General features: G+C 38.1%; 2 protein-coding genes across 3 annotated transcripts in view; both read left to right on the forward strand.

Annotated features, from left to right (window-relative positions):
- Positions 1-13,892, forward strand: part of LOC122787188 (mast cell protease 1A-like) — a 142,410-nt gene extending 128,518 nt beyond the window's left edge. For both annotated transcript variants that reach the window (XM_044053776.1, XM_044053775.1), the window contains one exon: positions 12,027-13,892. In XM_044053776.1, the coding sequence (XP_043909711.1) occupies positions 12,027-12,170 (144 nt within the window). In that variant the 3' untranslated portion in view covers positions 12,171-13,892. The remainder of the gene's footprint in view (positions 1-12,026) is intronic.
- Positions 1-25,767, forward strand: part of LOC122787190 (mast cell protease 1A-like) — a gene marked incomplete in the record, with an annotated part of 834,391 nt that overhangs the window by 374,075 nt on the left and 434,549 nt on the right.

The raw sequence follows: 25,767 nt of genomic DNA on the forward strand, positions 1-25,767 counted from the left end.
AAGGCGAGATTGACAACTTAACATTTATAGTTAACCTGCCACATGTAAAGCTCATCTTTGCTCTGCATTATGTGTTTTCAACTGATTAGAACTCCCATACCCAACAACTTCTAAATCATAAAAAATAAATAACCTCTCTACCTATCTGGCTATCTCCTAATACTTTATTACTACCTACCAAATCATTCTCTGCTCTTTCAAGAGAAAAACCTGCTTGAAACCCCCCCCAAAAAGATGGCACAAAGTCTATACTCACACTGCATAGGTAAACTATGAAACTCTATTACAAATTTAATCAGACCTATACCTAGGATCCATGTATTGAAGTCCTCTCTCAAAAAAATTCTCACTAACTCATGGTTATGCCTACGCATCTCACCTGTGTGATCTACATCAGCAAATACTGCTCATCTCTACTAACAGCTCACCATACTATCAGTCTGTCCCTTTCAACAATTGCCTTCTCTCCATTCTTAGAGGGAACGTATACCTTTTTTTTAAATTTCCTAACATAATAGACTATACCTGTAATACTTTTGTCTATACTGATTGTTATATTTACCATTTTTTGATACATCACTGCTGTCTCCCATGCATTATTATATCCTATGTATTCCACTGTCAAATAGCATGTATATATGTTTTTTTTAATTATATCTATACTACTGTTTTATTTGATGTGATCATACTTTCTGGAGCTTTTACCTCTGGGCCTCCATCAAAAATGAGTATTTATTATCTGGTCAGACTTTCTTGGTAAACAAATGTCTATATATATATATATATATATATATATATATATATATATATATATATATATAGAGAGAGAGAGGTCTGCGTCTTAATCTCAAAATACTGAAATATCAGATTTCAGTATTTTGAGACCAGAATTTTGAAAATGCAGTTATTCAAAATTACACTTTAACGAATCTGCGTTTATCAAATCCATGGTAGTTGTGGTGCAGTGTATATTTTGTGGTGTACTGTCTCTTTAAGGTGCAGTTTGTTCTGGGATTTGTACATGACAGCTGATGTGTACCTACTTGCGGAGATTCAGGAAAGTGTTCATTTTTTCAGGGTTTTGGGTAGGAATTTGTTAATTTTTATTTTTTGGGAGGAGTTGTAGGAGTAGGTTGAGGTAGGGCATGTAGAGCAGGTTTTTTTTTTTTTTTTGGTGGTACTGCGACCTTGGAGTTGGTATATATCAGTAGAGAGGGGTATGGGGAGTACAACCCCCACATGGGGGAAGCAGAGGTGCTTGCCCCCCCAGTTGATTTCTGTTGAGTTTTCTATTTATGTTTTGGGGAGGGTTGGATGTTTACTTGTATTTTTTTTCGCTATTTTGCGTTGTCAGTTTTTTGTATTTTCATGTTTTTGGCCATTCGGTACTTTGGTCTCGAAATACTGAAATTCAATATTTCAGTATTTTGAGATTTAGAAGTGGACCCTCACATCTATATATATATATATATATATATATATATATATATATATATATATATATATATATATATTTATATACACACACACACACACACACACACACACACACACACACACACACACACACACACACACAATATATATCTATTTATATACACACTTACTAATTGATTGTGGGTTCTGTTATTTTTTTCCTTGGATTTATATTCTAATGGAAATGTTTTTGTTTGTGTTATGTTTTTAAACTTGAAGTTAAGGAGTTTAAAATTTCACTCTATATTGTATTTTTTGATTTTAGTATTTCCCCCATCTGTTTCCACATTCTCTTAGTACTTCATAGTAATAATAAACAACCTTACTTTAAATCACACTTTTTTCCTCTGCTATGATCTCTGCCCTGTATGTAAACACCTATCTCTTTCTTTTGCTTCTGTGACAGTGTTTCTCTGTTTCTGTTTTCATTCAAAGGTCTGATTCCTGAGACATGCCTTTTTGACACAGCCTTAGAAACCACTACCTCTCCTGAGCAGCCTGTCCTCAACACAGAGAGGTGGTGTCTCTGTCTAGTTCCAGTCATATTCCTACCAGCCTCAACAAATTTCTTCTTGTCCACTACTGCAACAGGGCATTATAGGTTCATAGGTTCATAGGTTCATACTAGGCTATCTGCCCGAGGGCATTTATAAGCCTAGCCCATTGTTTTGTGGCTTACGCCACCCCTTTAGTATGGGGAACTATACCCATTATTTTGCTGTGCCTCTGTCGAGCAGTGACACTGAGGTAATTCCTGGGGTATATCTGCGATCTCCCATCCATTGGTCAAGATTTCTCTTGAACAAGGCCAGCGAGGTGCTCTGCCTCACATGTACCGGGATTTTGTTCCACAGCATAGGGAGTCTTTGGGTGATGAATCTATCCCTCCAGCACGTCCTATTAATAGCCGTGTCGAGGTTTAAGTCTCCCGCCCTTGTGGCTCTGATGGATCTAGATTTTTTAAGGTGAAGCATATTCATCAAATCTGGGTTTGACATGGCCTTGTATGTTAGGCAAAGGTCACCTCTGAGCAAGCGTGGCGACTGAATAGAGCTGGAGTTCTTTCAGTCGGGCAGCATAGGACAGATTTTTGAGACCCTTTATCCTTTTGGTGAGGAACTTTTGTGGCCTCTCCAGCTGCTGCAAGTGTCGGGTCAGATACATTCCGAATGGGGCACTGTACTCAATCATTAGTCTGATGAGTGATGAGTAAAGGGAGACTATGACCTCCCTTGATCTAGATGAGAATCCCTTCATGATAAGGTGGGCAATGTAGAAGGACTTCCTAACTACTTTAGCTACATGGGTGTCGAATGACAGACTACTATCAACCTGGGTCCCCAGGTCCCTGATAACTTCTTCTGTGCTCAGTGGATTGCCACCTATTTGGTAGCTAGGGGTAACCTTGTTTTTCCCGAAGGGTATGACTATGCATTTTTTGGCATTTAACTTTAGGCCGTGGCTCTGGCACCAGTTATCCGTTTCTGTGAGACCCTTCTGAAGGATATCTGTGTCAGATGTGTTTTCTACTATGGCCCAGTTTGCAGTCATCTGCAAACTTTGTCAGCCATAACCCTCCTGTGTTTGCTTGTACTTGGAAAAGTAGATGCCAAACAAGAGTGGGCCCAGGACTGAGCCCTGTGGGACACCACTTGTGACAGGCTTTGAGTCTGACATGGCGCCAGCAACTCTGACCCTGTGGGTTCTGTCACTCAGCCAGTTTGCAACCCATCTTGTGATGTATGGGTTAACATTTAAGCTGATGAGTTTTTCAATGATACCCGAGTGGGGTATTGTATCAAGGCCTTAGCCAGATCGAGGTAGGCTGTATGGACTGCCTTTCCTCATCAATGGCTTTGGTGACTGTTTCAAAAGTCAACCAAGTTTAAAAGGCATGATCTGCCTTTGACAAAGCCAAACTGGGTTGGATCCAAAGTCTGCAAATTCCCTATGTCTTTATTTATGAGGTCCATTATGATCCTCTCCATGGCTTTGCAGATAAGGCTTGTCAAGCTAATGGGCGGTAATTTCCAGGGTCTGTGGAGGCACCGCCTTTGTGAAGTGGGACCACAGTTGCAGTGCGCCACTCCTGGGTACGTATCCAGAGGTAAGACTTTGATTAAACAGCTGTCCTAGCTGTGGGTTTAATTCCTCATTGAGTTCATGGAGCACACAGCCGGGGACACCATCGGGTCCCATGGATGCTGTGTTTTTTGCTTTGGAGAGAGCAGTTCTCACTTGGGCGCTGGAGATGTTTGGGGGCCTGCACTCATTTGGTATAGATATCTCTCCTTTTGGGGAGGGGGAAGTTTGCACTGAACCTGTCAGCCAGTATGTTGGCAATGTCTGTAGGATCAGTAATCTTCACATCATTTTGAACTAGTTCTGAGCATATCTGGGAGTTTCCTCCTAGGTTTCTAACATAGCTAAAGAAGGCCTTATGATTGTCTTTTGAGTCTTTAGCTATTTTTATCTCAAAATTTGCTTTGGATGATTTTATGAGAGCTCTTAGTTTTTTACTTATAGTGATCAAGGGTGTCTTACCTTTTAAGGATTTTGCTCTATCTTGTAGTAGCTTCCTCCTTTTGTTGTAGAGTTTGTTTATGGCTGGGGTCCACCAGACTGGACACTTGCCTTTGGTACAAAGAGTCTTTGTTTTGCTTGGGATTGCCTTATCCATGCAGTCCTGCAGGTGCTGGTAGAAGGAGTTTGTAAGTGATTCAGCGGCTTGAGTATTGTTTTCCGCCGGCTCGGGGGCCTGAAAGGAGACCACACTAGTCTTTAGAAGTGTGAAGTCGGCTTTTGAGAAGTTCTTTACTGTGGTCTTTTTTATTTCAGGTGGGGGTGGGATGAGGACCTCCAGCGAGATAAGTTTGTGATCTGATCTCACCAGTGAGGGGTATACTTCCGGTGTTGAACATTGTGCTCCCATGTTCGTGATGATGAGATCAAGTATGTTATCTCCTCTTGTGGGGATGGTGACTAGTTGTTCCATGGCATTTGAGTTTATGAATTCCAGGAACTTTTGGGCTAGGGTGTTTGGGCTTGAGTAGTGTTCCCAGTCTATATTAGGGTAATTGAAGTCACCTAGTATGATGGTGTTTGGTGATACATTTATCCCCTCTAGTGTTTTCAGGAAGGCCACGTGAGTTTCCTGAGTTTGTGAGGGTGGCCTGTAACATGCTACAATTTGCAGAGCAGTCTTGCCTATGGTTAATTGCACCTGGATGGTCTCCGATGCATCGTGCGTTGCCACCAGTCTTGAGGTGTGGGTGTCCTTGATGAATATGGATACCCCCCCTCCTTTCTTGGTATTGTCCGGATTTTGGGGCCGGAACGCATGATATGAGGTAAAACCTGATAGTGCTGGGGTGCTCTCAGGAGCCTTGAACCAGGTTTCTGTCACAGCACAGACATCGATGTTCTCCATACTGAGAAGGGCCTCGAGTGCGTGCATTTTGAGATTTAGACTTCTGGCATTGAGCAGCATTACCCTTAGTTTTTTAGCATTATAGCACCTAATCCTGTCCTCCTTTCACATGAAGGTTTCTGGGAAAGGAGAGAATGTTACCTCTAGCTTCTTACCCTGGCATCTCTCTGCCACCTCCTTAATCTTGGTTGTTACTACAACTGTCTTTTCTGACAGGCTATCAGTACCTACATGTGCAAAAACATTCACCAATATCTCCCTTTTGCCAAACATTATGGCCATCTTCTCTTTAGCCAATGTCTCCTCTCTGATATCACTTTTACTGTATCCTGATCTACCTTGCCAAGACTGCTAATCTCTTTGGTTACTGAGTCACCAGTTTTCAAACCCTCTGTGCCCACAATCACCATTCTACCTTGTTCTTAGAAACACCAGTGAACTCCCCAAAAGTCCAATTGTAGAGATGGTTACTTTGCCGTAGTATCAGGAACCCTGTTTATTTAGACTTCTATTTGATACAGTCTGTAAAATGAGTATATAAACTTTGCCTGTCCATAGGATCCCTAACTGGTGATGATCTAGTGACTTAAGCCCCTTCTCATCCCTTTGGCATGGTAGTGATCACTGCTTGATGACACATCAGAAGCACTCCCTCACAGCCTACTTTGACCAGTCCAGAACTGGATAGAGTAGGTAGATCATGACTGAGTAAAACTTTGTAATGTCCAAGCATTTGTCATAACTAGAGTTACCACAACACTTTTGTACTAAAAAAAATCAAGGGCTAAATTGCAAAAATTATGCCAACCCTCTCAAAGTTTTATCCTTCTTATAGGGTGCTAAGAAGTGGCCTCTGCCTTGCTTATAGAACTTCCACAGACTCTATTCTGTCTGAACTGTTATACATTCGCAAGTCCAATGATGGTGTGAACACCTGCTCAAGGGATCCCAGTCTCTTTTGCAACATAAGTAGGGCATGTCAAGAGAAAGGTAAGTATCACAAAGAGTATTTTTTCTATGGAACCATCTTCGCCTCCATGTAAAGCAAAGCACTTCTTTTACTCTGTTCACACATAACTTGGATGAAAGGATGAGAAACCACAAATTCACCTCTAGTTTAACACCACAGGTATAAGGGCAGTAAGTACATAAGTTCTCCCCACCTCTGGTTTGTTTGCACACAAAATAAAAGGGCTAAAAACTGCTATGGGAATGTAAGGCTAGGATTCTTAAAATCCTTACAGATAAATAGCCAAGTTAGCACCTATGTACCTGCTGCCATTCATTCTGCATGAAGACAATACGCTTGCAGCATTTGTGTAAAGAGCTGCACCTAGACTTTGCTTAACATTCCACTTTTGGCTGATTCTGACTGAGGTTCAGCAAACTCAGATAGGCTCTGAGTGGGGAAAAACTCAGCCATTTTCAGAAATGATTGAAGCATTCAGTGCATCTGCAATCCTCAGCAGAATATGCAATTTTTAATATGTAACCGGTCTGTTCAGAAAGCAAAGATGCTCTGCATAAGCTGTGTGATGGCTGAATGATGTCATCATACACGTGACACATGTATGCAAGAACTATTGGTCTCATCCAAAGGAGGGAATGTTCCATAACAGATTTTTCCTTCCAGTATTGACTGCAATTAGTGGTGTTATAGCTATAGTATTATATATTTATGTAAAAGTGCCTGTTCAATGAATTCATTTTATGCATTTCATCCCAGTCCAAGCTTGTACAATAAACTAAGGACTGCCAACCTCACCCCATTTCAAAGTTAAATTGCAGTCTATTTAATGCAATAATTATAATGGTAAAATTAAGCAAGGGTGAGATTCAGGAATATGGTCCAAATTGCATAGGGCACTATACTGCAAAATACAGGAAAAAGTTAACTCTCATTTCAGAGATAAGCTTAGTATAGGTGAAGAAATTATATGTTACTGTGCAGTAATGAGCCAGCTAGTGCTCTATAGACCCAATGAACTTCTGGAAATATCTGGAATGTGTAATAAACAGACTATATCATACAACAATTTGGCATAACTGCTAGGGCAGTTAATCACAAACTACACCAGCTCACATCAGAAGTATGACACCGACTAGCTAGAATAACGTCTATACTTAATCTATTGTATGGTTGTTTGGTCTTAGGAGAATTAAAAAAATGTAATACTGAGCAGAAATGGGAAATAATCTATAAAAGAGTTTGTGTTTTTTTTTTTTTTTTTTTTTTTTTTTGCTGTGATGTCTGCAACTTAACATCAGTGTGACACACTAAGAAAATTTAGATGGATGAACTCCAGAAAGAAGATTAAGCACCATCGTCCCTGCAATAACAGCTTCATGCTCAGTCTTCTCTGACTTGCTGACATGGCATAAATATAGATGCTGGGGTTCCCCTCATTTAATCTAACATTCATTTGTTTGATAAAGGGAGCTGCTGGTTTGTCTGTGTTAATGTTTAATTTATTGAATGTTTTGCCGAAAGAGGTAAGTGCTCATGTGTGTGTGTGTGTGTGTGTGTGTGTGTGTGTGTGTGTGTGTGTGTGTGTGTGTGTGTGTCTCTCAGAGTGTTGCTGGGTTAGAGTAAAGACCTGGTAATGAGCGATATTTAGTGCTGTGTGTGTGCATGCATTTGTATGAAGTGACTGTCTAAATTGTGTAGTGGAAATGTCAAAAATCAAGTCAAGGCAAAACAGCTAGACATATCTCAGTAATCCAAACTGGAACAAAACAAGGCAACACACACACACACACACACACACATGAGCACTTACCTCTTTCGGCAAAACATTCAATAAATTAAACATTAACACAGACAAACCAGCAGCTCCCTTTATCAAACAAATGAATGTTAGATTAAATGAGGGGAATCCCAGCATCTATATTTGCAAGATCTTTCTAAAGCCTTTGACACCACCTCCCATACACACCTACTCTTTCATCTCGCCAACCGTAATCTCTCCCCTAATACTCTATCCTGGTTCTCCAGTTACCTATCAGACAGATCTCAAGCTGTCAGATGGAAGAACAGTACCTCTTCCTTCTTGCCTACACCTACTGGCGTTCCTCAGGGGTCCATCCTCGGACCCATGCTCTTCAATATCTTTATAAATAATCTTCACTCTGTCATCCCTGACACTACAGTCATCCAATACGCTGATGACTCTACCTTAGCTTGTGACGCCTCTAATGTTCCTGAACTACTGACTAAAACACAAATAGCCTTTTTCACTACAGAGAACTGGATGCACCAAAACCATCTCTCCCTCAACTCTAATAAATCTAAAATACTAATTTTCATCCCTACCAGGGTTTCCTCCTTTGACAAAAATACTTTCAAAGTCCTAAGCCAAACCAACACTGCTATAGAAGTGGTCCCTTCTGCAAAACTCCTCGGCATTACCATAGACGAACACCTAAAATTCGATCTCCACATACAACAAAACATAAAGAAAACCCACCAAATGTTAGGTATGCTCTACAGGAATAACCAATTTCTTTCCTACTCCTCTAGGCACACCCTGGCAATTACATACCTTCTACCCTCGCTACTATATGGAGCCCCTATTCTAACCAATCTGTCTACTTCCAATACCTCAAAACTTGAAAATTGCTATAATAAGATCTCTAAATTCGCCACTAAATCTAAAACCTCAACTCACCACTGCCTTACCCTACAATCTCTAAATTGGCTAGAACTCCCTAACCACCTAGACTATCTCCAACTAACCACCGCTCACAAACTAATATTCTACCCAGATTCATACCCAGCCTTAACAAACATCCTTCCACCATACACCCCAAACAGATCTCTGAGATCTGAACACCAAAACCTAATCTCCATCCACAAACCCAAACGTCTCACCGGCCAGCTTCTACTCTCCTTCTCTCTAGGTAAAAAATGGAACTCCCTCCCTCCTTCTCTTAGGACTATACCTAACTCTGAATCCTTCAAGACCCAACTTTTCTTATACCTGTCATCCAAATGGAATTGTTCCTGCTTTCACCTGATATAAATTCTAGGGATCTCTCTCCACTGAGCTCTCCATACTCCTGCTCCTCTCTACCCTCAAGCTTAACCAGACTCAGCTGACATTCACTTGACTCCAAGTATGTAAATATTGTAAATATCTGTATTGCCACAAAAAAAATATCTGAATTTGCACATTTTATGAATTTGTATTTCCTGACTGTATGAATTTTACTCTTGTATTTTACCTTTAACATTATAGGTTCATAGGTTCATAGGTTCATACTAGGCTATCTGCCCTAGGGCATTTATAAGCCTAGCCAGAATGTGTTTGGCTTTCGCCACCCATTTTAAATTAATTTTGCTATGCCCTTTTTTGAGGTTAGTATACTGTGCCTCTTTCTAACAGTGACACAGAAGTGATACCCGGGGTAAACCTATGATCTCCCATCTACTCATCAAGATTCCTCTTGAAGAGAGTCAATGAGGGACTCTGCCTAACCTGGACTGGGATTTTATTCCAGAGTGAAGGGAGCCTCTGGGTTATGAATCTGTCCATCCAGCATGTCCTATTTATTTCAGTGCTGAGGTTCAAGTCTCTCGAGCGTGTAGCTCGATGGGATTTGGATTTTCTGAGGTGCAGCATGTCCATTAATTCCAGGTTGGACATGTTTGGTATGCTGGCCTTCATCACGTCAAAAGGGATTCCCAGTCACAATATGTAACCTTTATTTCATTGTATTGCTTATGGAGCTTTTCTCCCCAGGCCTCCACTGAAAATGGGCACTTCTTGGCCCAGTGGACTTCCCCGGTAATCAAACTGAAAATAAATAAATAAATAAATAAGTACTTGAGAAAGGCTCTTTGACTTGAAAGCTTGTAGTGAATAAACTCTTCCTGTGGACGTTCGTGTCTTGGTTTACTTGCCTTGTAGAGGAAATGTCATGAAAAATGCATTTTCTAAGGTAGTCTGTAGGGTTAGGGTTAGCACACACTACTAAGGTGGCCTGGGGGACAAAGACCCCTACATAACCTCAACAATGCATGCTAGCCATAACCCTAATACTGCCACTAAACTAACCATACAACTTAGTTCTGAAAAAATCTTTCTGTAACACTATCATTATTCTGACAAAATAGATCTGAATGTTATAGCTGGGTTATGCTTTTTGTACATTTGGTGTTTTTGGTGTTCAGTAAATCGAATGTTCATACTCCTTTTGTCAGTCTTACGTGATTTGACATTTTGACGTTTCAACCATTTGTACTACAATCAGATGCTGATCACTTAACTTCAATAACTGCACATCCTAAGTTATCTATTTTATATATGTATAGATATATATATATATATATATATATATATATATTATGTATGTGCATATATATATATATATATATATATATATATGTATGTGCATATATATATATATATATATATATATATGAACCCAAAAGTCACACAGTCATGGCGAAAAGGAAACATTAAAAAGCGCACAGGTAATGATTTTATATGGCAAATTCCAGTCAGTAAGTTACAGCTTATCCATTTTTGAATGACAAATTGCAAAACAACCATCAACAGAAGACCCAATGCACTCTGTACCTCATCTCCCATTGGGTAAGTAACCTCAGTTTGGAGAATAAGAGTCAGATAATGGGAATGAACTCAGCAAAGCAGTTGGTAGTACTGGACATGTGATGGTCTGGTGCTTCCTTCAGCAGGTCAAGAACTAAGATGCTACAGGCTGCAACTTACTAGAGGCTTGGTGGCTGTCCAGATATGAATGCACTGTAAATGGAAGAGAAAGTGGTTTCTACAAAACATGCTGCTCACACAGACTATTACATCATCAAGGAGAATGACAACAGAAAATGAAAACAATGTACGTACCTGACAACCCGTGACAGGATGCCTCTGTCAAACTGACACCCTCCATTTTAATAGCCATTCAGGGTGTCCTAAAGTAGAAAGTCTTGCTGGACAGTGTGGTAGAAACATGACTGGAGAGCAGGTCACAGCTAAGTTACAAGGCAGAAAGTACTGTGAGAGGAAGGACATTTTATTTATTAAATGGTTTTATTGAGTTAGTTTTGTTAACCAGGAAAGTTTGACTGAGCATAGCATGTTTTCAGTGAAGCCCATTGGAGAAAAGCTCTAGAACTGCATAATTCCATAGAGCTGCATGTCATATCGAAAACTTACAGAATCAATGTGTTCAAAATAGCTCTGTATATATTTATGCAGAACACTCACATTTGGGAATACACATAAATGAAACAGCACACATTTCATTTAAGTTCAACATGTATATAGGAAAGGACAACTGGCCAGACCTGATGTATTTTAAGAAAGTTTTGAAACATAGCCACTGTCTTGGAATTGTGTTAGTGAAGAAGTGCATCAGTGAAGAACTGCAAGAAGTGAGTCAGGAGTAGAATATTTAGATATGAAGAAAAATAATATATTGGAGAATATGTAAAAGCCAAGCTGCATGCAACATTTAATTGCAAAATGTTTGTAATATGACTTCTTGGACAGATGTTTCTGCCTTGTTCAGGACTTTGAACACCAATACTGGGAACACCAAATTGCCAAATGAATTCTGTGAAGCAGGGGTCTCACACTGTATATATACCCTGACCATTACTTGCATGCATATTGTAAAGGATTTTGGAGTCATTATTACAGACATGCTAAACACTTCTGTGTCTGACTCCTACTCTTTCTGTATACTGAGATGCATTCCATCAGGCTTGTGTGATTTTTATATATAGTTATCACCTTTGGTTGGCCTTCAATTTAAAGTTTCATCTGGTATACAACTTGTGTTGTGTCCTACATCCTATTCCATAGTGTGTACTTTACTATATAATATGCAATTTTTTTGTGTTTGTTTTAATGTACTAAATTACAAACAAAAATATTTTGTAGTAAAATAAAAGACCGACAGCAAACGTATCTGGAATCAAATGTGTATAAATGTTTTCTGGAAATAAATTATTTTCTATTGTGGTAAGACAGAGCTTTCTGAATGCTGTTATAATGATTATTGTTTGTCTTATATTTAAACTTTTAAAAAGCTGTTAGCATGCTCATGCTTTTATTTCTCAAATAGTGTATTTTTCTGTCTTGAACAATAGGGTGACTCTGGTGGACCACTAGTCTGCAATGGTGTTGCAGAAGGAATCGTATCATTTGGCAATGAGTACCCACCTGGAGTTTACACGCGAATTTCATCTTTCCAGTCATGGTTCAACAACATCATGAAAGGAACCAAAAACTGAAGCTGGTTTACAAATTTCCTTGTCAGCCAGTCTGTATAATATACTACTACGCTCCAAGCTTTTTTTCTCATCCAGGCTTTTGTTTTTTTCTTATGTTAGCAATAATACTACTAATACTACTTATAGTTTAACAGTATTAATACTAAATGCAAAAGTAAATCTGCAAATTTCTTGATGGTTTAGGTGTAAACCACCAGGTAGTATTAAATCTTCAAAAAAAAGTCATATTCATTGATGGTTTACTGCTGTGACTTTAAACGTGTACTACTGACCTAAGATTTAAATCAGGGTCTGGTTTAAACTGTCATTATTGGAACAAAATAGTGAGCATGAGAAAGACAGTAGCAACTGACCTCCACAAGGATCCCTTTGCATCTTAATAAAATGCTCTGCTGTTTAACAAGCTGTGCAGTTGTTTCAGTATTTAAACAACAGGCAGTCATACGATACCTGACTGTTTCATGCACTGATCATTCTTCAAAAGTTCATTGTGTTGCACAATTTCCATTGAATAATCATTTTAGAGCACTTTAGACCTATCTCTAAATAACAGTAAAGCAACCCTTTATACTCCATGGAATGAGGATTCTCCACCTAATTTAAGTTGTGATGTAGAAGTTCAATAGTTTCATAACCAAAGCAGAGACAGCCAAAGCAGAGAGGATTTTACCTTGACTGCACCAACAATGACCTTCAGCTTGATAAACTAGCTTGAATGTTGGTGGGCATGGACCAGCTGAAAGATGGAACACTGAAGGGCCAAGATGTCAAGGTCTTACTTTCCCTGCTTAGGTGGGGGAGTGTGTGGGTGCATATCTCACTACTGCAGAACTGCCCCAAGTAGCATCAGCTGGGAAGTGCAGCTGGAATGGTATGCAAGATTTATATCAAGGTAAGTTAGTATCACAGGGGTAAATATAAATAAAGGTGCTCCCGATCAGTCTTTTAACTCATATTTTCACTTTCATTTCTTCCATGCTCCCTTTTACGCCCTACCCAATAGCCTCACATTCTTACATAACCACATTGAATGTCTACTCTTTGCACCTTTTTGTTTTTAATTAGTTCCTGGTCTGGAGCCCGGAGTATCCTCTACTATCCTTCACTCATTCTAAGTGATTGTTCACCACCTCAGTTTGCATCTAGTTTTCAGAATCATTTCTACTTTCTCCAGGCTTAGCATAATTTACCCTCTTCTGAAGTCCCCCTCCATTAGCCTTGGTATTGGTTTACTGCCCTTCCCATTAGCCTTCTCCCACTCTAAACAATAAAATAGATTATTCAAAGATGGCTAACACCACCTTCATGTGGACATCCCGGACCTGATCTGACTTACTTTAAACAATGTCCAGAATCCAGTCCTTTCTGGTACAGCCTCACAGTAGAGGGGTGAACTGATTATTCTCCAAGACGTCAGTTAACTCTTATTCTCCCTCCAAGCCTTTCATCCACTTTGCTTACTGCCTTCATGGGAAACAACACTGTGCCGATCCATTGGCAGTGCCCCCTAGTTTATTAACCTTAACTGTCAGGACAGGTCAGTTTTGAAAGACACCCCTCCTTCATCTATTCTTTAGTTATATATTTTTACCCCCTCTTTGACCTCACATTTGATCATACCTCTCAACTGTCCAGATTTTCACAGAATGTCCAGATTTATGCCTCATACTTTTGGTCTGTTCCTCATAAAATTTGTGGTTTTCTGCCAAATCATTGAGGATTTAAGTGACTAAATAATATCAAATAATGACAGACATTTGAGTTTCAGATAATTTCCTTTAGAAAATATATAATACAACACCTGGCATTCTAGCAACGTTCTAAGTTTACAGCAGCAATATTTAAAATTTGTTCATATTTTTTGGCCTTTGCTACCCCATTATTTCTGGCTTTGTCCAGATTTTTTGGACTGAGAGGTTGAGAGGTATGCATTTGGTGCAGTCCTTTACATAGATCATGGCTCATTCTTCCACCCTCTCCACTCTGTATTTTGCTAGTAACTTATTGCACAGCACCTTTATGTCAGAACTCTTCTGCTCATTTGCCCATGTTTCTGTGATGCCAGTCCTTTCTGGTATTGACCTGGATGATATTAATTGCAATAGCTGGCAGTTAAGGTAATAAGTAGGGGGCATTGCCAATAGATCAACCCAGTGCTGTATCATTACTTCTACATCTGCCATATTTTTGAAGGTGGAGCTTCCTGTATGGACAAGCTCAAGCTGGAAGTGAGGATGCCGGTCTTTAGCTGTTGACAGAAAGTTTGTGAAATGGAGTAGAGGCTGGGGATTCCAAAGTGCCTGTGATATAAATAAAAGTGTCAGAGGAAACTATTTCAGCAAATTTATCCTCTTGAATTAATATGGTGGGATTAATCTGGAAAAGGCAAAAGAAGTCTGTACTATGGTTGTTAAGAAATTCTGTGCTGTGACTGTAGTAGAATTGAGAAGAGGGCTGTTTCTTGATAGAACTAATTGTCTGCTAAGAAATTGCTAATGGTGTGAAATATCCTGGTGTTTGGAGTGAAAATAAACACGATGAAGTACATGTCAATATAACCTCTGCTGATATTATCAGTTCTGTAACTGCAAATAAAACCATTGCTGCAAATCATTATAATGTGGTTTGTTTGTTTTTCCAAAGGCCTATAATTATATTTCTGACTGAATGCATTTAGAAATACATTAATTAGAGACAACTCAATCTTGAAGTTATGGGTTATTCATTTTTGAATGAGGCTGCAGAGTGAGCATTTAAAATTAGTTTTCACATGAACGTCTACTATTTAAGTCTTGGACATACTAGAAATTGTATGGGAATTGTGGTGAGGTAGAAGTTTCTGAAGACAGTGAGAGCTGTCATCAGAATTAGTGATAGACTAAAGGCAATCAGACTGCAGTGTAAGGATAGGGCAGTATTCATAATCTAAGCCTATACCCCACGAGCAGGGCTATGATAGCAACAGAAAAGTGCATTCTTGCAGCAGTTGTAGGACCTACTAGATAAAACAGGGCAAAACAAGTTGGTGTTGAGAATTGGGGGGGGGGGCATACATGCACATGTTGGGACAAACAGAACAGGATATGAGGACTGTCTGTGTCCTCATGGGTGTTACAACAGGAATAAAGAAGGACAGGCCATTCTAGACTTCTGTCTGGAAAATGGCTTGATAGTAGCCAACCCATATTTTGGCAAGAGAGACATTCACAAGATTGCATAAAAGAGGGGCCAACATGCAGCTCAGGTAGACTTCCTCATAGTAAGGAAGGGGCATTGGGGTAGAATCAGTCAATGAAAATCATCCCTAGTGAGATAGTTATTCCAAAGAATACACAACTGGTTGCAACAGTCAAATGCAGGCAGTGGCTAGAGAATGGTCTAAGCAAAGCCATATCATCGTGAAATGTGGCCCTAGGCAGAGTAATGGATTGGGACCCACCCCAACAGCCATTCCACTGTACCATTACTTGGCTATTTTTCCACAGTTACCATAAACACTGTCACACCTGTTAGTGTTCACACTATTTTTCTTCCTTACTTTTACTATAATTGAAGATATTTTGATTTCATTTAAAACATTTATTTCAAATCTTGTAGTACAAACACTAATAGCCATTTGCTAAACAGAACAATATAGTCTCAGAATAAAAACAAAATTAGCGTGAACAGTAAACTTCTCTACCCTTGAAACAGCATTGAATCCCACATTCAAGAAAATGCATCTGCCAGTGGCGGATTACGTTTACCTTTGGGCTGTTTTCAATTTATAGTCCCCTTGAACACATTTTTAGGACCATGCATACACGCACATGCTATTTGATTCACCTTCTTCATCATATTAAATTATATTCCTTGTGTAATACACCACTTGTTAGAGTGTGCTTTACATTTGTAGTTTTGAACATTTTTCCAGTAAGCAATGAAAGAAAACCTAGAAACCAATAATGACAAAACTACGCTTTTCAGAGCATGTTAAGTGTAAAAGGCCAATCAAACTTCTGTCATTACAATCAATCAATAAAAACGAATATGTACAACATGTGCAGAAGTAAAAGTCATCGGAATAACTCCACATTAAAGAGACTTGTAACTAATGAAAAGGTTGCGGCTGGTAAACAATTTTATATTTCAGTGTTTCATCAACAAATTCAGTGGCTTCTGCCCTTGAAGAATACATTGCTTATGTTACATTACAAAAACAGGTAAGATAGGAAAATTGCAATAGGGAATGGCTGCAAAACTGAGAACAGATTCATCATTACTAGGTATCTCATATAAAGGAGGACACACTTAGAAAGGCAGCAGCCCCCATTAAAATACATCTAGGTGGTGTGGGAGTACAACCCACAGCCTTCTCTACCAGAGGCAAGCATACTGCCTATTGTTCTACTAAGACTGCTTTCAAATCTTATAGAACACACACTGATGCCATTTGCTGAAAAAACAGTTGGACATTGAAAACAAACTTAGCATGAGCAACAGTAAACTTTTCTTCCCTTGAAATTCACAGTTCCTTGAAAATACACTGAAACTCACAACTCTTTGAAAACTCACTGAAACTCTTTGGTAGCTGGTGTAGAGGACTCAGGCTCTTATCTCCCGTAACCAAAGTACAGGGTTTAAGGCTGACTAATTTAATTAACTAAGCTGCAATCTCTAACTAGGACATTTCAGATATACTCTCTTAATGAAGGAATGTACGTCCTGGCTAATGGTAGCAAGGAAGGAATGTCTTATTTCGAGGAACTTTATCAACAAGCAAGTTTAAATTGCACATGTAAAAGAAGCAGCAGCAGCAGCAGTAACATGAACCTTTAAATGTGTGTGTGTGTGTGTGTGTGTGTTGATGTATGAAGAAAAGCAACAGGAATGTTGATGTGTGTTCGTGCTTTGACAGATGCAGAGAGCATTCTTAAAGAAGAATGATGTTAAAAAAATGACATGCAATTTATTTTTTTAATTAAAATTACATGTTGTGGCAGCCCAACTCACCCCCAGCCAGTGGGCCTTAGGCAACTGCCTAGGTCGCCTAGTACTGGATCCCTCTCTGGCTCTAACGTCAACATTAACTAAGATGAAGATTTGGAAGTTGACTGGAGAGAAAGCAGAATAATTCAAGGAAATATTTGTAGCACCTTAGGAGGAAGAATAATGGCAGACACTCAAAACAGCATGTGCAGAGCTGGAGAAAGGTGAAAGGGGACCGTATCCATGGTAAAGGAACAGGATGCCCCAGCCATTCCAGGGCCTGTTACTTGGCTATTTCTGAAGCATCAATCAATCAATAATTCAATTACTGTCTTAAAGCTAACATAACCATGTCATAGATTCTAAAACATAAAACTTTCAAAGTATATATACTACATAAATATACATATATGAATATATATAAATCCCTCTGAATATATAGTTTAATATAATAATAATAATACTACATACTAACTATAAAATCTTTTAAGATTTAAAACACTAGATAAAGCTACTACATCATTAATACCAGGTACCAAGGTGGCATTTAAATAAATCTGCCACCAATATTCTCTGTTTTCTAATAGTGTTTTCCAAGGACCACCCCTTGGGCCATTTTTTGCCTGTTCTAAAGTAACAAATCCAAATTTATGGCCATCATTTTCCTGTATATGCCTAGACAGGGCATTAGTACACTTAACCTTCCCAGTGTCATAATGATGTTCATATATATGCTGCCTTAATTTTCATTCCATTTTACCAATATAATAAGCTGTGCAATCCAAGGATTTGGCAGTGTAAACTACCCCTCTAGCACTGCAGTTAAACCATCCTTTAATGGAAACATTTTTACTAATCAATAAGACATTGTCACATTCTAAAATATATCCACACTGATTGCACATACCACATTTTTTCATTTCCCCAGATTGCTATTTTTCACTTTTTGTCAAAGAATTACACCAATCCTTCAGGTTTTTGTCTCTTTTATATACAATGTTTGGTCGAATACCCACCGCATGGCTTATGTCCTTGTCCATCTAAATAATTTCCCAATTTTTATTCATAATATTAGCTATATTTGCACAATCTTTCGTGAAAGTCATAATAAAACCATTACTTGGATAAATATCCTTCTTTTCTTTTACCTCATTTATATCTGTGTTAACAATATTATTCAGCCCTTTCATATTGTGTCCTGGTACTTCTGGTCTTTTTCTTGATTGCTGGCTGCATTTCTGGTGTTATACCTGGCTATGTCTCCCCAGTTACCATAAACATGTTCAAATCTGTCAGTGTTCACACTGTTTTCTTCTTTACATCTGCAGTGTTAACAGATTTGGATTTAACTTAAAACTTTTATTTCAAATTTTATAGCACAAATACATAAACCATTTGCTCAACAAACCAATACAGTCTCACTATGAAAATCCGCTTAGCATCAACAATAAATTTTTCCACCCTTGAAGTTCACATTCATTGAAACTGCATTGAAACCCTTGAAATTCACGTTCATTGAAACTCACATTCAAAGAAAATGCATCTGGCCAGTGGTGGATTAAGTTTACCTTTGGGCTGTTTTCAAACCATAGGACCCTTGCACACATTTTTAGGACCATGCATACATGTATGTATTCTTTGATTCACCTTCTTGATTGTATTACATTATATTCCTTTTATAAAACAGCACCCTGTGCCAAAGTGTTTTATGTTTGCAGTTTTGAACATTTTTCCAGTAAGCAATTGAATAAAATAGAGATAAAATTAATTAATTAGATTAGATTAATATAGATAAAAAGTATTCTTATACTCAGCTACAAGAAATCCATAAAAAGAACCCTCAAAAATTCTGGTCCTCTAGATCCTATCTCTTCAGCCCAGATAGAAAAAGGAATGCCAGCCCATACTCAGACATTTCTGCTCTTCATACAGCTACCTATTTCAATAATACTTCATACAATGCATAGCCAACTTAACCTCATGCTCACCTGACACACCCCTTCGACACAGCCAATTTCCCCTACCTTAGATCCTACCACATTTCCTTCACAAAACTTACATATCTGCAACCTCTCCAATACACATGCACCCACTTTACCCTTCAACCAGTTTAACTCTAATAAAAAAGCTTTTTTGTAAACTAATACCTTCCTCCTCAGCTGAAAACCTTCCCCCAGAATATTTAAATCTAGCTGCAGATGAAATAGCATATCCAATCAGCATTCTTATTAATAGATCAATAACAGAATACTGTGTCCCTACCTTGTGGAAAATGGCACACATTACCCCAATACATAAAGGAGGTAATTCCTCTGACATTACAAATTTCTGTCCCATAGCCATCCTGCCCCCCCTCTCTAAAATCCTTGAAAGATGTTATTCATCAACAATTTGTCCAGTATCATTTACAAAATAAGCTAATCGCTAATACACAACATGGATTTCGGCCAGACCACAGCACCTGTCCCGCATTACTATCATTTACAGACACTGTCCATAAAGCTCACAACTCTAATAAACTTATATCTACAGTATTTCTAGATCTATCAAAAGCTTTTTGCATGGTCTCTCACAGTAAACTCTTCAATCAATTTTCCACCCTCGGTCTAGCATCTCCATCTATTCAATGGTCCTCTAGCTACCTTGCCAACAGGCAACAAGCTGTAAAATAGCAAGGATCCATTTCCACCTTCCCACTTTGACTGGAGTCCCACAAGTATCCATCCTTGGCCTTTTACCTTTCAATATTTTTATCAATAAGCTACATTCATCTTCTTGTGAAGGCACCTTGATTCAATGAGTCTATATTATAACAATGAATGATCAAATGATCTAACGTTTTTATACTGAACTCTGAAGTTTGAATTCACTAAACAGGGAACAACCAAAACAGCGATTTTTTTTCCCAGGTAAAAAAAAATCGTCCCCCCTCCAAAAAAAAGACATTAAAACATTGCATAAAGTGGGTGGCTTTGCCCCCCCACACCCCTCACCTTAAATATACCAACTCCGAGATCGCACTACAGTGCTGAAAATGGCAAAGTGATGGAAGCAGCCAAGCAACTTCTTTCCCAGGGAAAGAATTCAGTTATATGCTGCTTCGTCATTTTGCCTTTTCGACATTTCAAGTTCGACCAAGATGCATTCGACAAAATGCGTCTTCGGTAATCTGATAGGAACCCAATTCAATATGCTACCATCATCTGCTCTTCAAACGCTTTACCTCACCTCCAAAAAATCATTCAACAAGCTGTCATCTCTATTGAAACCTGGCTTACAACGGCACAACTCCTACTCAACCTCCCCAAAAAACAAACTCCTCTTCTTTAACCCAAAATCTCACACTGCTAACAAAGCATCTTTCAACATCTTTTCAGCAAATGGCACTGAAACTGAGTTAGTTCACCATACCAAACTATTAGGAGTCATAATAGATGATGATCTTAAATTTGACCTCCACATCCAAAGCAATATCAAGAAAACCCATGAAAAACTAGGCAAGCTATACAAAAACAATATATTTCTGAGCACACACAAAAAATTACTCTAGCCAAAATCTACTTGCCGGCCTTGCTAGTCTATGGAGCACCAATTCTAACCAATTTACAACCATCCATAAGAAATAAACTTGAAAGCTGTTACAGCAAAACTACCAAGTTTGCTACTAATTCATCATCTTTTACCCACCATTGCAAAGCTCTGCATACCCTTAGCTGGCTGGAACCCCCACACCATCTTTCCTACATCAGTCTTAAAACATTACATAAAATCATACACACAATATTAGCTTACCCCTTTGATCAATATGCATTTTCCAAAAAGAACTCTTACATGGGAAGATAACTTCTCACAATAAATAAATCAAATAACCCCCCTGGATGAAGCCTATACATATAATCAGTAGCAAAAAAAAAAAAAAATGGTACTCCTTACCTCTAACCACCAGAACTATTTCTGTCCTACTCACCTTTAAGTGCTCTCTAAAAGAATACCATACATATTGGACCTGTTCCTGTGCCAATCCTGGCTGAACTTGCCCCTTTCAACCTAGATCACAGTTCACAATCCTCTCCAGCCTCCTACTCCTTATTTAATTCATCTCTGCATGTTTCCTCTACCTCTTTCCTCCCTACTCACCTAATCTACCTGTAGACACCCTACCCGGCACCCTTATCTCCTCCTCTCCATCCTTCTTCCATCTATAACCATAATATGAACACATATCTCATACTAGGCCATCACTTAATTCCATCTCATGGTCTCTAATCATGTAATCCCTGATATCTTTTTAAATATCTTATTAGAATTGCCTCAGGTCTCATTTTCCACATACCAATCTATGTAATAAATATGACTACTGAAATTTTCCTCACATATTCTCCAACTCATGTTATTTTTTTTCATTGCACTCTGTTATGAAACATACATTCTATGTTTTTTTCATGATATTTGTTTCACTCTTATGTTTTGTAGTGCAACATGATAATTACTGATTTAAAATTTTGTATTTGCTGTTTTATGATGTAACATGATACTTTGTGAATGAAGATATCTCTACTTGATTTTGGAAATATTGTGATTGTGGAGCTTTTCTACTCTGAGCTTCCATTGAAAATGGGCACTTTCTGGCCCAGTCAGACTTTCCCAGTAAACAAATGTCAAAATAAATAAATAAATAAATAAAACGCATGAACCAATAATGACAACATTATCCCTTTCGGAACATTTCAATCATAAAAGGCCACTCAAACTTCATGTCATCACAGTACATTAAAAATGTAAACTGGTAATAGGAAATGGCTGGCATGTTCATAGTTACTAGGCATCTCATCCAAAGGACACACTCAGGAGTGCAGTACCCCCATCTCCCAATGAAGGACACACACAGGAGTGCAGTACCCCTATCTCCCAATGAAGGACACAGACAGGAGTGCAGTACCTCCATCTCCCCTTAAAGTGCACTGCAGTATCACCAATCCATCTACCTGGTGTTGGAATAGAACCCACACCTTTCTGCTCCAAAGACAAGTAAGCTACCTGTTGTGCTGCTAACACTGCTTTCAAACTCTACAGCACAAGCACTGATGGCCATTTGTTAAACAAAACAGCTGCACATATAAAACAGACTTAGCATGAGCAATATAAAATTCTCTTCCCTTGAAGCTCACAATTCTTTGAAAATGCACTGAAACTCACAATTCCTTGAAAATGCAGCCTCAATGAGCAGTTTGGTAGTTGGAGTAGAAGATTCAGGCTACTGTCTCCTCTAAACTAAAATCAAGCAATGTCAAGGCAATGCTCTGGACACCAAATTTAGTGCTTACATTCTACTTTAATCATAACAAAACTTCATCAGAAAATGTAAAATGAAGATTCACCACAAGAATTTAAAAGAACTGCACATAAAACACGTGATACTTACAGCTAATGAGAGATAAAACTGATGATGTCATGAGCATGAAATTTCCCTAAAAAATTAAAGGAACAGGACTAAGAAGAACTGCAAAAAGTTAAAATTAAATATTGACAAAAATAACTTTTAAATTCCATTAAATCCTTAGTGCTTATAAAAAGCATTTAATGCTAATTGTTTCATTGAGACCTGGGGCTCTATCTGCCCTCAGTCTGATCTGCCAACTGCTATCCTTACATTCCAAATGAACTTTGTAGTCACCAGTAAAGGAGTCAGAATTAACTGAATCAATTACACAAAAGAAAACGTTAAACTTCAATCAAATAGCAGCATGTTTGGCTAATGCATTTTTGTGGTAATTTTTCCTAATTGCCAAAACATGCTTATAGATCTGTTTGTTCAAATATCTGACAGTCTTGCCAATATAAAATGCATTACAGGAATCACAGACATCTAAATAAAGTACATTTTTTGAAATGCAGATGAAACATCCCCTTGCCCAAACCACTACATTACAGTGCTGAAGACATACTGAGGATAAATTATTAATGAACCTACATTACTTACAAAAAAAAAAAAAAACAACTGTAGGTACCTACAATGACCTTCCTTGCAGGTACAATTTCAGGACAGGAATTTATTATGTTCAAACATAGATTTAAACTGTTCACTCATCTCCCATGCTGTAATTCTTTCAGTGCCTGGTAAGCTAAGGAAACCAGGGTCATCTAGGTCACAGTCCAGGCTTTATCCTTCTATGCCAGTGTTTTTTGGTGATACTAACCATTCTTTGATTTAAAATTAGACATGTAGAAGTTGATGTACAAACCATTTTCTCACAATAAATATGTTTTTCCTACACCCATTTATTTCTGTTGAAGCATCCAATGTACTGTGTCTTATAAAACCTATTCTAGGCTTCTGACTCTGACTTGGTGTTCATTTAAGTTAACAGCTTTATCCGAAGTAACTCAGGAATTGCAGACATACCATATATCACTTAGATGCTCCAGAGAATCCATTCTTAATGCTTTTCCCTAGGACTAACTGACTCTAATTCTGTTTTTTTGTGTTTGTTTAGACCCTGATCCTGTGTACCTCATTGCAGTCAACTTGACTCCCACTTTACCCTATCTTCATTTTCACTAAACCCACATCATTTTTTACTCACTAGCATACCTCCATCCCTTATCCTCATACGATGCACTACAACTCAGTCATACACTCGTCTATTCACTCAATTTTCTACCACTAATTGTATTATTCTTACTGTTCTATTATTTAAACCAGTCACCTTTGAACTACTTTTTATAGACCTGAGCCATGCTTACATATCAAAATGTCTCCTGGCTGCCAAAAAATGAATTACTAGGAAATGGAAGTAAAAATGTAAACCAAATGTAACTAAAGTACTGAATATTGTTCAGGAGATAAGAGAGCTGGAGGTGGGATCTGTTAAAAGGGGAAGCAGCAAATTACATAGAAATGAATGGAATTTGTGGAAACAAAACACACAGAATAATCTTTTAGAGGAAAAGTGAGATTTAAGGGTGGGCAGGAATTAAACAATTTATGTAATGTTAAAGTGAATGATAATTGTAGAAAAAAAAGTGTATACTGTGTGAAAATTATAAAAAAGCCTCTTGGGTTTGTTTTATTTTTCCATTAATGTACATGTACCTTTCTCATCTAAATTATAATTTAACAAACATATTTAAAAAGGTATTCACTGATTTTCTGCACCATATTTTGTCTATATGACATATGAAAGACCACCAATAATCTGTGAACTAATCCCGCAATAGGATCATTCAGCTAATAGATTTCCAATTACATTCTGAATTTAACTCAATTGCAATCAATGAGCTATATTTTACAAAATAAATATATTTTATTTGCATTTTAAAAACATTCATGAGATTGAGTGCTTTATTGTGGAGCTTATTAATAATAGATTATTTTGTGTTTTACTGCTTTTCATTATACTAGTTTCATTATTTTTTAAGTATTTTAATCAATTTAACAGTTATCATCTCTCTCATTTATTATGGTATCTTCCCTGAGGAGTTTTTAGCACCAGAATACTTTATACAAGAAGGAAGGATTTTTTTTTTGAGGCTCACAAATTCTTTTTCTCGTGTTCTTATAAAATATGGTGAAATTATTATGAAGGCTTTCAGGAGAATGTTAAGTCAACTGACTGAGTCTGTCAACAATTTCCTTCATAGTTATTTTTATAATTTTGATGATTTTAATCAAAATGATTTTATTCTGGAACATTCTCTTCAAGACAGGTCTTTTACCAAGCAACAGGTCTACTGGACCCCAAGATTGTTTCTGTGATTAAAAGATATTGGGATTTCTTATTATCCCACTTTATTCTGGTGGACCATTTAAGAAGATTAAAAAGATTCTCCTTGCTTCCTTTTGTAAGGGAAAGGCCTTGGGTAATTATAAGACATACAGCGATTTTAAACATCTTGTTATGGTTGTACCTCATTCCTTATCTCACCACAGGTGCAGCTTTGCTTGCAGTGAGTGGAGGGTTTAGGTTTCTTTAAGAGGTGGAAGATCTCGCACCACCACCAAGTAAGAGCAAACTACAAGTTGTAATGGTGGCAACAGAACACAAATTATTTCTGTAGCATCCCCATTTGGTGAAATGAATTTGAAAATGGCCGACTCAAATACATGGATAAGATAAAAGGTATGACACTGAATGGCAGGATGTGCTCATACATCCTGGCTGAGGAAGGCACGTATAGTTTTTCAGATGTAACTGCAGAAGAACAACTAGAAAAGACAAAGGAGATATTCAACAACTGCAAGGAAATAGGCTGTACATTAATCTTCTCACATGAGCTACCTGGTTTAAAAGTCAGCAGTACAAGAAGGAATGCATTAATCAGTAGACCTGCATCTTGGGGTATAGGAGAATGATCAGTGTCAGGTGACAGAAAACTGATGGACCGAGGGAATGCATGAACAGATAAGGAAGTTAACATTAGAGATGGGCTACATCTCAAACTCCTAGAAACTGCATGATTAAAGATGGGCTGAGAAAGAAGGCATTAACGATAAGGAAACAATTAATTCCAACATGCTTGTAAACATACACACTAATGACCTGGCAGTGAAAAACAGAGGGGATAAAACAAAAGGCAAAGGAACTGAGAGACCTTTGGGGAATAGTACACTTATCAGTGGTATTTTTGT

This window comes from Protopterus annectens, chromosome 13.part0 (genome assembly GCF_019279795.1).
Source record: "Protopterus annectens isolate FY-2018-M chromosome 13.part0, PAN1.0, whole genome shotgun sequence".
Lineage (NCBI taxonomy): Eukaryota > Metazoa > Chordata > Ceratodontiformes > Protopteridae > Protopterus > Protopterus annectens.